Consider the following 12628-nt stretch of genomic DNA (forward strand, 5'->3'; position numbering starts at 1 on the left):
TTCATTGAATGTTGTGATGAGTGTTCATTAACTATTAAATCTAAAGTAAATGTGGCAGTTCATGCCTCTAATAATCCCAGCACTCAGGAGGTTGAGGCAAGATGGCTGCCTGGAGTTCTAGGCCAGGTTGAGCTACATAGTGAGATCTTGTCTCTAAATAACTGCATGTTAAAAATGTAGCTACAGTGTAGGGGGAAGGGTGTAATAAGTGTTTTCTGCCCTCTGTACATGAATGGATCATCTAGTTACTGCATATATTTTTCTAGTTGCAAAACATTAATCGAACAACTACTCAGGCAAGGTACCTTCTCTTCGTTCCCACGGAATCCAGTTCCTAGAGCCTTCCGCACTGTAAAGCGCTCCCAAAAATAGAATGACTGCTGCTGGATGAATCTTCGCTTCTGAAGGTGGGGAAACTGAAGAAACTTCTCACACTGCACACTTGGAGACAGTCACAAGACCTCTTTTGCACAATGAGTAATGCCTGTGCCAACCAGAGATCCCGTTGGCGAAGAGTTAATGCAGAGTATTTACAATGATGGCATACATATATCTAATCCCCGTCCATACATGATCGCATGTAAATAGCCAGCAATCAACTCTATGCCCATCCATGCCATGTGGAGCCGTACAACATTCATTAAAAAGTATTAATCAGCCGGGCAGTGGTGGCGCAAGTCTTTGATCCTCACACTTGGGAGGTAGAGGCAGGCGGATTTCTGAGTTCAAGGCTGGCCTGGTCTACAAAGTGAGTTCCAGGACAGTCAGGGCTGCACAGAGAAATCCTGTCTCAAAAAAACAAACAAACAAACAAACAAAAGTATTACTCAGCGGGGCATGGTGGTCCCATATTTGATCCCAGCACATAGGAGGAAGGAAGATCTCTGAGTTCGAAGCCAGCAAAGCCAGTCCAGGACAGCCAGGGCTACGCAGAGAAACCCTGTCTCGTAAAACCAAGAAGAAAAAAGAAAAAAAGGATCACTCTTAACTTTATACCTGTACAAAGAGTTGAGCAGATATTTCAGCTGCCTCCCGAGTTCTTTTTCATAACACATTTTAATCTCTCATTGTTTCGTGATCATTAGGCTCCCTTCCCACCTAAAAAGTAATCTCGTTGGCTTTTCATTAATCCAAACAATCTTAACAATCTTTTTCTTTCTTTTCTTTTCTTTCTTTTTTTTTTTTTTTCCGACCCAATTTTCTCTTGGGACCAAGACTTTTCAGTCTTTATTTGCAGACAGCCCCGCCACCCCCGGACACCCACGGCCTCAGCCCCGCCCCCGCCCAGGCCCCGCCCACGACCCGCCGCTTTGTTCCCCGCCCCCCCGCCGCAGCCTATAAAATCCGGAGCACGGCGCGCGGAGCGGCGGGCGAGGAACTGGGCATGCTCGGTGTCGCCGCAGCTTTGGGTCGCAAGTAGGAAGCCCGTGCACGACACCGGCGGCGCCGAGTGGAGCGCTGCCGCGGCGGCCTGGGCCGCAGGGCCGGCGTGGGAGCGCGAGACCGGGCGGCAGCGAGAGACCGCAGCCCGGGCTGTCAACCGCGCGGCGGGGTCCGAGCCGGAGCGGGAACGGACGGGACGCCCGCCGCGCGGCCCGAGGGCGCCCCCAGAGCGGAGCTGCGGCCGGGAGGAGGACGCGGCCATGGGGCTGCTGTCCCAAGGCTCGCCGCTGAGCTGGGAAGAGACCCAGCGCCACGCCGACCACGTGCGGAGGCACGGCATCCTCCAGTTCCTGCACATCTACCACGCAGTCAAGGACCGGCACAAGGACGTGCTCAAGTGGGGTGACGAGGTGAGCCCGCGCGCCTTTGTTCGGCCAGGCCGCCCGCCGCCCCGCCACCGGCCCCGGCTCGGCGCTGGCGACTCGGGCTCATTCATTCCTGTCGGGACGAAAGCCACTCGGATCCTGGGAGGGCCCGAGCGGGAGGGGTGTGTGTGGGTGAATAGCTGCCTCCCGGCGTCCGGTCGCACTGTTCGCCTTGGAGATGAGTGTGAACGGGACCGACCTGCTCCGGCTGGCTCGCTATCGCGTTTCAAATCTCCAGGGTGTTTGCTTCAGCCCTCTTGTCATCTCTAGCTTCTTTTCTTAAACGCCTGTCACGTCTCACACCGGTCCGCAAACTTTAGAGTTATACGTTGCAACCAAACATTGCTAGACTTAAGGACTTGGGGTTGCCTTCCTTAAAGGCCAGAGACTTCATTTTCCCGTTGAACTGTAAATGCTTACAACTTAGAGGTTAGGTAAGACTGGTTAGGTCCTGCAGCTAAGCGTTACCAGTCAATGCTAAAACTTGTGCTTGATCTCTGGGACCCATTTGTTCGAACCATCAGAATCATGCGGCAACGCTAAACACTTTTTTTTTTTATTGTGCGCATTCCCTATTTTTAAATAATACATTGATAAAAAGATACATAAACTTAATAACCTCCAGACCTCCAGAGTCTGACCTTTGTTGTGTGGGTTTGGCATTTACTGTAGATAGCGTGCCACTCCTATATGTAATTTATCGTTTAGTCAGTATTATCCTTGGGCCAAGTTTCAAAGTGTTGCTGTACCAGCATAGAATATCTTGCAAAATGTTAGTTTTTCTGTATCTGATGTTGGCAGATGATTCTGCCTTCTGCAGCTGGAAGAACTATGCTTGGACTTAGGAAGTGTAAGGACTAATAAATAATTAATATTTTTACAAAAATTGTCTATCACATTTCCTTTCAGGAAAGGGACACACTCGTTTGGCAGTTCTCCGGTTTTAGTCCAAAGTTTGTTGTGTTGACAGTTCTTCATTTGTGTCCTGTGTATCATTTACAGGACAGGAACATAATGGTTTTTATTCACTTGTTTTTCCTTAGAGCCTAACTATGTGCCTGGTATAGTTGGCAGCAGCAAATTGTAGCGTCCTTTTTAAGGTTCTCGTGGAACCAGCCATTGTTGAGCAATCAAAAATTTACTTTCCCCGACATCTTTCACCGTTTTACTAGGACTTGGTAAAGACAAAAATAAGAACAAATGAATGTGTTTGTAACCGTTCTGAGTTGAACTTCATCCACAGACGTTCAATGCCCTCGAAGCCCAGGGTTCCCCCAGTCCCTTGCTTTCCTCCTTGCCTTTATTCTAGTGGCCAGGAACCTCCCAGATCCCTCTTCCTGTTCTAGGAGATGCTCCCCCTGTTGGCAGGAAGAGCATGTACAACTAACTGCCTGTTTCCTATGGCAGACTGAGTAAAGAAAGGTGTGAGAGGAGCTTCAGAGCAGGACTTCAAGTATACTACCCGCATTTCCATCATGAGAGGATTTGGTGGATAGAGAGTTGGTACCAAGTTTACCTTCCTCCCCACAAAAGATCAAGGAGAGAGAAGCCTGGCAACCTCTGTCTAGGGGGAGAAGGTTGGGCCCAGCATTTCAGCCAGTTAACACTGTTTTTCAAGACAGGGTTTCTCTGGGTAGCCCTGACTGTCCTGGAACTCACTGTGTAGACCAGGCAAGTTGGACTCCAGAGGTGTAACCCTCCAATAATAAGTTGCCTGGCTAACACTGTTCCTACAGTAGATGACATCAGCAACATCCCTTGAAAACTTAGTGGCTGCTTGAAGCTGCATTTCCAGATTTCTTTTTGCAAATAGTTTGTCATATGTTACGTAGAAACCTATAAACTGATTTTTCCCCCAACCTTCCAGTGTTGAGAGTTTACTTGGAAATAGCCTGATACTGGAAGGATTGGAGAACTGTGAGAAGTTCCTAGGGGGCAAGGAGGAAAAGTCCCCAGGGTTCTAGTGCTCCTGAATGACAGACACTTCCGTGAAGCCTTGGTCTCTCCCCCGGGGGCTGCACACCCTTGCCTCCGACCTTTGGAGTACAGATACCTAGCCTCTTCTGTGGTACTTTTACATTTCTTCTGGCAGTCTCCCGCCCAAGTATTTGTCATCACGTGAGCCTTATGTGCAAGAGCAGAAGTTACCGGGCACAGTGGGAACTTACTGTCACACATTGAGATGTCTGAAGGCCAGTCAGGATCTTAACATGCTACCTCTAAGTGGAAGCCTTGGAGAGTAACTAAGAGTCAGACTGAGTAGATAGGAAGGGGAAGGTGTGGTGAGTGGTATGGGCCCTGGAGATGAGGCTAGCCGTGCTGGGGAGAAGTGTTTTAGATGGTGGTGTGTTGCACTGGATAGGCACAGCACCAAATACAGCGGGAAGGTCACATATCAGATAGCCTGCATATCAGATGTTTATATTACAGTTCATAACAGTAGCAACATTACAGTTATTAAGTAGCAATGAAAATAATTTTATGGTAGGGGGAACGTCACCACAACAGGAGAACTGTATTAAAGGGTCTCGGAGTTAGGGAGGTTGACATTGTATTTATGTGGGCCATGGACTTGGTTGGTAAAGAACAAAAAGATGTGCAGCCAAGCCTTAAAACTGGTCATAGTTGTGTTTGGAAGGGAGCCTGCCACTTGAGAAGTAGTCAGCTCCATGTGTAAGGACAGTGTTTAACTCTCCACACCAGAAGGAAGCATGCTTACTGTTTGACAGACTGACCGTTGGGTCTTGAGCCCCATTACTTCATTTTCTCCTATTTCTTCCAGCTTTTTACAGTTTGAGTGTACACAGTTAGGATAGGGTTTTTTGTTTGCTTGACTTGTTTGTTTGTTTGTTTGTTTGTTTGATTTTTTTTTCCTCTCTTTTTTCTACACATGCCTATTTCACCTTTAATGACAGCTCCTAACTCTGGGCACCATTTATTAGGATGTTTCTTTGGGAAATGGAAGTTCTAACTTGAAGAACCAAATAAATACCACTTGTTCCTGGATGAAGGTGATATGGGAAAGGAGGAGTCTTCAGGTACAGGTTTTGTTTATAGTTCAGTGTTTATATTTTAAAATACTGATAGAGGAAGCTGGGCATGGTGGCACAGACCTTCAGCCCCAGCATTCTGGAAGCAATTGTATCTCTGTGAGTTCAAGGCCAGCCTGGTCTCTGTAGTAAGTTCTAGGACAGCCAGGGCTACATTGAGAAGCCCCGTCACAAACAGACAATAAATAAAATACTGATGCAGGATTAGGGACGTAATTCAGTTAGAGAGTTCCTTTCTAGCATGCATAAGACCCTTGGTTTAATCTCCACTATCCTGTAGTGCAGCTACTACTTAAAAAAAAATATTGCTGTTAGCTTGGCCAAGCCTTTTCAGTTATTTAGTAGCAGAATTGAAACCTGATTCTAAAGTTTTAGATTATTTGCAGTGCTTGGCATGTTCCCAATCCCCTTTTACAGCACTTACAGTATGCAGGCCATGGAGCTGTCAGGACATAATGCAAAAAGCAGATGTATAGAAGACGTCATGTTACGGAGTGAGTAAAGTTCTGAGTGGACGAGTATGATTTTACTTGAGTCATGTCAAAGGCCAAAGCCTCAGGCTCATGGGACATTGGCAAGGTCTTTCCCCTACCAGTACATTCTAAAACCACTCACCTACAGAGACCTCCTACAAGACTAGCTAATTCCCTGCCCATGTGGAGGCTCTTGGTTGTTGCTGTCGTTGGTGCTGCACCATCAGAGTGAGCATAGCCTATCTAAGTCCTTCTTGTGTTCTTTCTTCATCGCAGCCCCAGATATGGTAAAGATGAGACCTTGAAAAATAATTAATATGTGTTAATAAAAATGTAAACAAAAAGTTTTAATGCAGGAAAAAGAAAGCATTCTCAAAGAATGTCTTCCCAAACCCAGTTATTCAAGTTTGCTGCTTTGTCTCAAGGATATGTATGCTCAGCAAGCACACTACTACCACTGAGCTATATCCTCAGCCCTTTTTTAAATTTTGAAATAGGCAGGCCTTGAACTTTTAATCTTCCTGCTTCCAGGAGACTAGGGTCATAGGCCTGTGTCACAAGGCTTCACTTTACATCTCACTTAAATAGCCACAGGCATCTGTGAGTCATTCCACATTCATTGTTTTGTGTTCACAGCCAGATCTGTTTCATTAGCTTAGTAGTTTATGGTGGAATTTTAAATGGCTCACCAGTTTAAAGCACATGTTGTTTTTCCAGAAAGCCCAGTTTCCATTGCCTCCGAACAGCCATTGTAACTCCAGTCCCAGCACTCTGGCCTCTGAGAGTACTACACTCCTCTGGGGTACAGACATATGTACACATGCACTCAGAATAAAATGACAGTAAATAATAACATTGCATTTCAGAATCACATTTATTGACTTACTAGAATAAGCTGTTGAACACATCTCATTCTTTTTTGAATTTTATTTTAAACTTTATTATTTAAAAAAAATGTTGTAAATAAAAAAAGTCACACCAAAATTAGACGGGACCCAAAGACCCAATGAACTTACATTGCAGTTAGAATAGTGCCACCACTCTAGAGGTGATGGGTGGAACCTGGGACAACAGAGCTGATACAAGTCTCATGCAATACCCAGCTTTATTCAGAGCATCTGACAGTTTATACCCTGAAGGGTAAGAATCACCTGAGTTAAGGACAAACCATGTCATAGAAAGGATAGTTTAAACATTTAATGGCGTACCACCAGCAAGCAATAATGAGTAATCTGAAGTAAGCTCACTCCTGCCTGACTCAGCTGGGAGGAGCATGTAAACTCATTCCTTTAACAGATCCTTGTTTTGAAGAAACTAAGGTCACAAGACTCTTTTCTTTGGAGTTTTCTCAGAAGTACTCAGAATTCTCCTCACATGACTCCATTCTTAGACCATGTCCTGGCAGAATAGCTATTCAGAACACAAACTGAAATTTTATATTGGATTTTATATTTTGACAGTTGAATGAATATATGTATAACTACTACCAAAAATAGATAGAACTAGAAAAACAATTAGTTTTATATTCTTTCGTAGTTTGGGTCTGTTACATGCATTCAGTCCTTATTTCCTAATATTTAGCTTTTTAAAATTCTCTTCTACATATTATACTGACCTTACATGTACATTTATTTATATATATTATTAGCTAGATTCCGAATATAAGGGAGAACATGCAGAGGTTTTTCTGATTTGTATGTCCTCCCTTAAGTCCATTCTAGGCCCATCTGTTTTCCTGCAAGTTTTGTGATCACATTCTTCTCTAACACTAAATAGTATTAATACACTATATGTATGAATGCCAGATTTTCATTATATGTTCCTCTGTTTGATGGACAACTAGGTTGATTCTGATTCCTTTCTATAGTGGAAAAAAAAGCAGCAATAAGCAGGTAAATACCTCTATGGTGGGGTATGGAGTTCTGTGAGGAAATGCCCAGGAGTGAAATAGCTCATGCTACTCATATGGTAGTTCTAGTTTTAATTTTTTGAGAATTCAAACGCATTTCCGCAGTGGTTCTATTAATTTTCACCCCCACTGCAGTGAGTAAGGGTTCCTTTCTCTCCACATCCTCTCTAACATTCCTTGTTAGATTTATTGATGATAGCCTGAGGCACCTGAGGCAGGTGAGGGAGTATGAATTTGAATTTTCCTGGTAGGGATATTGAGCACTTTTTAATTATTGGCCATTTGTACTGTGTTTCATTTGTTTTGTTTTGTGAACACTGTCTACTTAGTTAATCTGTCTGTTCATTGATTGGCAGTTTATTTCCTTGATATTTAATTTTTGCAACTTTTGTAAACTCTGAATATTAACTTCTTATCTGAAGGGAAGACAATTCACTTCTGAATAGGTATCACAAAGATTCTGGGTCATGCCTTTCCCCTAGCCCCAATTTATCTATGTTTCATAGAAAGGAAAGACAGCGTATGTATTGTCTGTGCATACACATGTATTTATGTATTGTCTGTGCATACACTCGCATTTGTGTTGAGTATTGCTCCAGTGTTTGCTGGAAGGCCTAGGCTTCCACTGCCTGCAAAGGCATGCTCTCCACTCTGTGTGCTTTTATTTCTGTGTTTGTTGCATTGTCCACTGATCTGACTTTCCTTTGTTCTGTAGAGCATAAAGTCAAGGTATACCATCTCTCTTTGCTTTGAAGTTGTTTTTATTTGTTCATTGTTTGTTTGCTTGCTTGTTTTTCTGGTTTCTGGAGACAGGGTTTCTCCATGTAGCCCTACCCGTTGAGAACTTGCTCTGTGGACCATACTGGCCTCAAACTCAGAGATCTGCCTTCCTCTGCCTCCTGGGTGCTGGAATTAAAGTCTTGTGTACTACTGCTTTTTTTTTTTTGGGGGGGGGAATCAGATAGGAGCAATCATTTTTCTTTTTAATTAGTTTAAATTTGTTTCTATAGAGACATTGAATTTCTAAGAGATTTAGAACCAGGTAGTCAGTTTTTATAAAAAATAAGCTCTCATGAGATTTTGATCTTAGAACTCTATCAAGTCCTCATAATCAATTTGAGAATTGAAACCTAAACAATATTGAATCTCCCTAATCATGAACAAGTAAATCTCTCTCTACATCTCTAATAATTTCTCAGCAGTGTTTCATAGTTTTCAGTGTGTTGGTCTTGCACATACAAAACCATATATATTTCTGATTTTCTTTTCTTTTCTTTTTTTTTTGGGGGGGGGGGGTTTGAGACAGGGTTTCTCTGTGTAGCCCCGGCTGTCCTGGAACTCACTCTGTAGACCAGGATGGCCTCGAACTCAGAAATCCACCTGCCTCTGCCTCCCAAGTGCTGGGATTAAAGGCGTGTGCCACCACTGTCCGGCACTTTGCTGATTTTCTAAGTTTGTCATTTATCCTTCCACCTTCTAAACCCACTCTTGTGGATACTGAATTACAATAATTAGTCTGGTTCTAATGATTGCTTTGGACATTTCAGGTCACCTGCCATTTAGTTGACCCAACCTCCACTTTAGTATGCTTGTGTGCTTTGGATGCCTGGCAATCTTTGAATGATAGAAATGAACTCTACCTTGTGAGGTTCTTAGTGTGTAGATGTTTCTGTATGAGTTCATAATACTTCTGAATATAATGATTTAGAGAGAGTAGTTTTTATAGTTTATGAGTAGCTCCAGAAAAGTCTACATACTTATATGTCCTCTACCTAGTACCCCTGAGTTAGAATTTAATTGGAGTGCAAATACTTTGGGGTACTTCTATATAACATTGAATTCTGTATAACTTTCTGAATTCTTGAGGAAGAGCCTTTGTAGCTCTCTGGGCTTTTCTTGTGTGTTTGGGTTTTATATTCATTTTGTTTAAGGAATGCAAGCCTCCCTCCACACTTTGTTATCCTTCCAGCTCTGTTCTCCTTTGTCTATACTCTGCCCAAGCTGGTTGTCCTCCTGGTTCTAAGACACTCAGTAACCAAGATTGGCCAACCTTTTCTTGTTTGTTTTGGTATCCTTTTGTTTTTGTGGTGCCAGGGATTCCAGGCAGGGCTTTGTGAATTCTAGGCACATGCTTTTAATACTTTTTAACAGTTTGAGTATGATCTAAATGTCAGTGAGTTTGAAAAATCCTGAAATGCACACAACAAATATTAGAATCTGTTTTCTTTCCTTGTCTGGATGGGGTTTTAACATTGTCTCTGAAGCAGCATGCACTGAAGGCTGTACCTGATTGTGTAGTCGTGCATAGTAAACTTCTGAATTTTTGTCTGTATGAAGGGAGTAAACCTATTTGAGCCTTGTAGTTATTCTAGGATATCAACAAGCAGACTAAGTGGCACAAACTGCTCTTCAGAGAAATTGAAACTTCAACTTTTCTGACATGGTAAGGCTCCAAAGGCTGTATTTCCATGGTGGGCTGCTTTCGAATTCGGGAGTATTTATTTATTGACTACTTCCTGTATACCAATGGTTCTCACCCTTCCTAGTGCCATGATTCTTTAATATAGTTCCTCATGTTGTGGTGATGCCCAACTATAAAATCATTTCTATTGCTACTTCATACTGCTATGAATTATAATATAAGTATCTATGTTTTCTGATGGTCTTAAGTGACCCCTGTGAAAGGGTTGTTTGACACCCCCCCAAAGAGGTCTTGACTCCTAGGTTGAGAACCACTGCTGTATATTACCATGTCCTGTGCTGGCCCAGGAAGAGAGAATGAAGAAGAGAAAAAAGCTTGCTGCCACCGAGAAAGCCCCTGGCTGGAGGGTAGGCTCCATTTCCAGAGCAGAGTTATGTGGATTTGACAGAGCCAGCATGGGAAACTGAGATGGCCAGTAGTTGAGGCCATCTTCTTAATGTACTTAAGGCTGTGTAGGGAGCTGTGTGGGACTGTAAGTTGTTGTGAGACTCAGAAACAGAAGTGAACAAATGTGTGTCCACCCCCATTAAGGCACAGGTGGCAGACCAAAGAAACAATTGCACCGAAGTCCAGCTTGGCAAAGCATTGTGCTTACTGGGGACACTTACAAGGGTCTAGGGGAAGGATGACTTTCAGGAGAACGGACAGTTAGAAGGCACTGTGTCACAGGAATGGCTACCCCAGCCTGGGTGCTGACTCTTTAAAGCTAGTCTTGGGCCTGCTGTGGAGCGGGCAGTGGACAGTTCTGTCAGTCTCTCTGCTCCTCTCCAGTGTTTGTTCACTGCTTCCATAGTCTTAGAGAGGAACCTGTAGTTCTCACTAATTTCATGAACTTCCTGGATCTCGGGAGTGTGTCCCTCCCCACCCCTTTCATGAAGGAAGTATTTCAATTTGGAGGAAAGTGCTACACCCAGTCTGACTGGAGGTTCAAAGATAGTATTTGGAGATTTTTTTCTAGATTATTTAATAATAGTCTGAAAGATGGGTCAGCACTAGGGTGCATGGAGACAGACTCAAGGGCAAGCATGTAGTGCTTGCTAGCAGGGTTTTTGTCTGGATGCTACTTTGTTTCTTTTAAACATTTGTGTTATAGTGCTTGGATCAAACCTAGAAGACCTCACACATGGCGACGACCACAAAGCTCGTCCTCCCTAAGAATTTATATTGATGAATTATTGTAAGTAACCAGAAAACTTGGCTGTAGGCCTGGTCTGTCCTAGGAGAGTAGGTGGCCCTAATCTGTTATTTGAGTGCTCTCTGTTCGTATTGTGTCTGCTGTGGTCAGGATTTTGTAGTTTAACTAATTTCCACAATAAGATTGCAAAAGTATCCCAAAGACACAGATATTCCAGATGACACATATGTCTACATGCATCTGCTATCTTCTTTGCAGTTTCCTTGCAAGATTTTTTTAAGTCTTTTGTTTCTAAAAGGCATGCAGATTTCTCAGAAACCCTAAAGTAAGGAACTCCTGAATATTTTTCTTCAAACTTCGAAACTGTTCAAAATCTGAGATGTGAACCGAGGAAATGGCTCAATGAATAAAAGCTTTACCATGCAAAGTGAAGACCTGACTTCAAATCCTCAGAACTCATGTAAAAACCAGCTGTAATAGTGCAAGCACGTGTGATCCCTGCTCTCTTATGAGGACAAGGAGGTAAAGGCAGGATAATCTGGAAGGTTGTGGGCCAGCTAGCCTGGCAAACACGGTAGAAAAATGGCAAAGACTATCTCAAGCAACATAGAAAACAAGGAGACTGATGCACAGGAATGTACCCACACATTTATATGTTACATACACAAAAAATCTGGGATGTCATTTTTATCTCATTGGAATTAACCGTAGGAGTCAAGAGGTCAGGTTCTTAGCGCTCTACAGATATAGGCATGGTCCTAAAGGATCATCCACACTTCTGAACTGTTTAAAACAGTTAGAGATAGCACCAGTCACTGAAAGCTCATAAAGTTTTTTTAAAAACCTCATGGAGTTTATTCTCTGAGAGCTGCAAGTCTCAGACATATCTAAAGGGGAGGTAAGTGTTGTTGTTTCATTGACTAGCACTCCAGTAGTCCTGATTGTGCTGGTAGGCCAAGAGGTGGCTGTGTCTAGGGCTTAGGATCCATTGACCCTTCTTCTAATCAAGTAGAGTAAGAGCCAGGAAGTGCTGTAAGCACAGAACTCACACACATTTCACTCCCAGCTCTCACCCAGAAAAGACTTACTCTGTACTCAGCTCTGAAGAGCTTGGTTGTCTAGTTGCTTGGCTCAGAATGAACTAGAGAAAATGGTTTGAGGTGAAAATAGCAAGAGTCAGTTTGGCCACTCTGTACAATTCCAAGTGACTTACTTTGACTGAAAAAGAAATGCACTTGCCTAAAGACCTAATACAAAGTGAAAATATGCCCAGCATCTTACTGGTAACAGAAGAGCATGCAGTTGGCTCAGATTCCCACTCACGTTCATGGAGAGGTTTATAAGCCTGTGTTCTAAAGGGTAACTTTAGAAACAAGATTACCTTTAAGTAAAAGGGGATTCTGGGAAAGCAGAGTAGGTAAGGCAGCTTGTTACAGTGTGGGTGGTTGCTTTAGGGGAAGTCAGTGTGTGAGGCCTACAAAGTTCCCCCAAAGAAGGAATACAGGAGAGACCTGACATGGTTACTGGAGGAGCAAAAAGGCAAGTGTGCCTGCAGCATGGTGGAAAAGGGTTGGACGAAGGATGGCACTTACTTAATGTGATTTTTTACTGTGAGCCCTTGAAGTGTTCAGAACAGGGGAGTGATTGAGTAGCACAGTGAAGGACCCTGGGTCACACTGTTAGCACATTTTGTACATAGGTAGCCTTCCGTTAACTAAGACCAGATCCCAAATAAGGTTCCCGTAGAACAGTCTCAGAAAAAAAAAAAAAA

General features: G+C 43.3%; 1 protein-coding gene across 1 annotated transcript in view; it reads left to right on the plus strand.

The window, feature by feature from the left end:
- The first annotated feature begins 1371 nt into the window (after positions 1-1371).
- Gclc (glutamate-cysteine ligase catalytic subunit) overlaps positions 1372-12628 on the plus strand; it is a 39682-nt gene continuing 28425 nt past the window's right edge. Inside the window, exon 1 of the mRNA XM_031343582.1 lies at positions 1372-1793. Within this exon, the coding sequence (XP_031199442.1) occupies positions 1644-1793 (150 nt within the window). The 5' untranslated portion in view covers positions 1372-1643. The remainder of the gene's footprint in view (positions 1794-12628) is intronic.

The sequence above is a fragment of the Mastomys coucha genome, unplaced genomic scaffold, assembly GCF_008632895.1.
Source record: "Mastomys coucha isolate ucsf_1 unplaced genomic scaffold, UCSF_Mcou_1 pScaffold23, whole genome shotgun sequence".
NCBI classification, from domain to species: domain Eukaryota; kingdom Metazoa; phylum Chordata; class Mammalia; order Rodentia; family Muridae; genus Mastomys; species Mastomys coucha.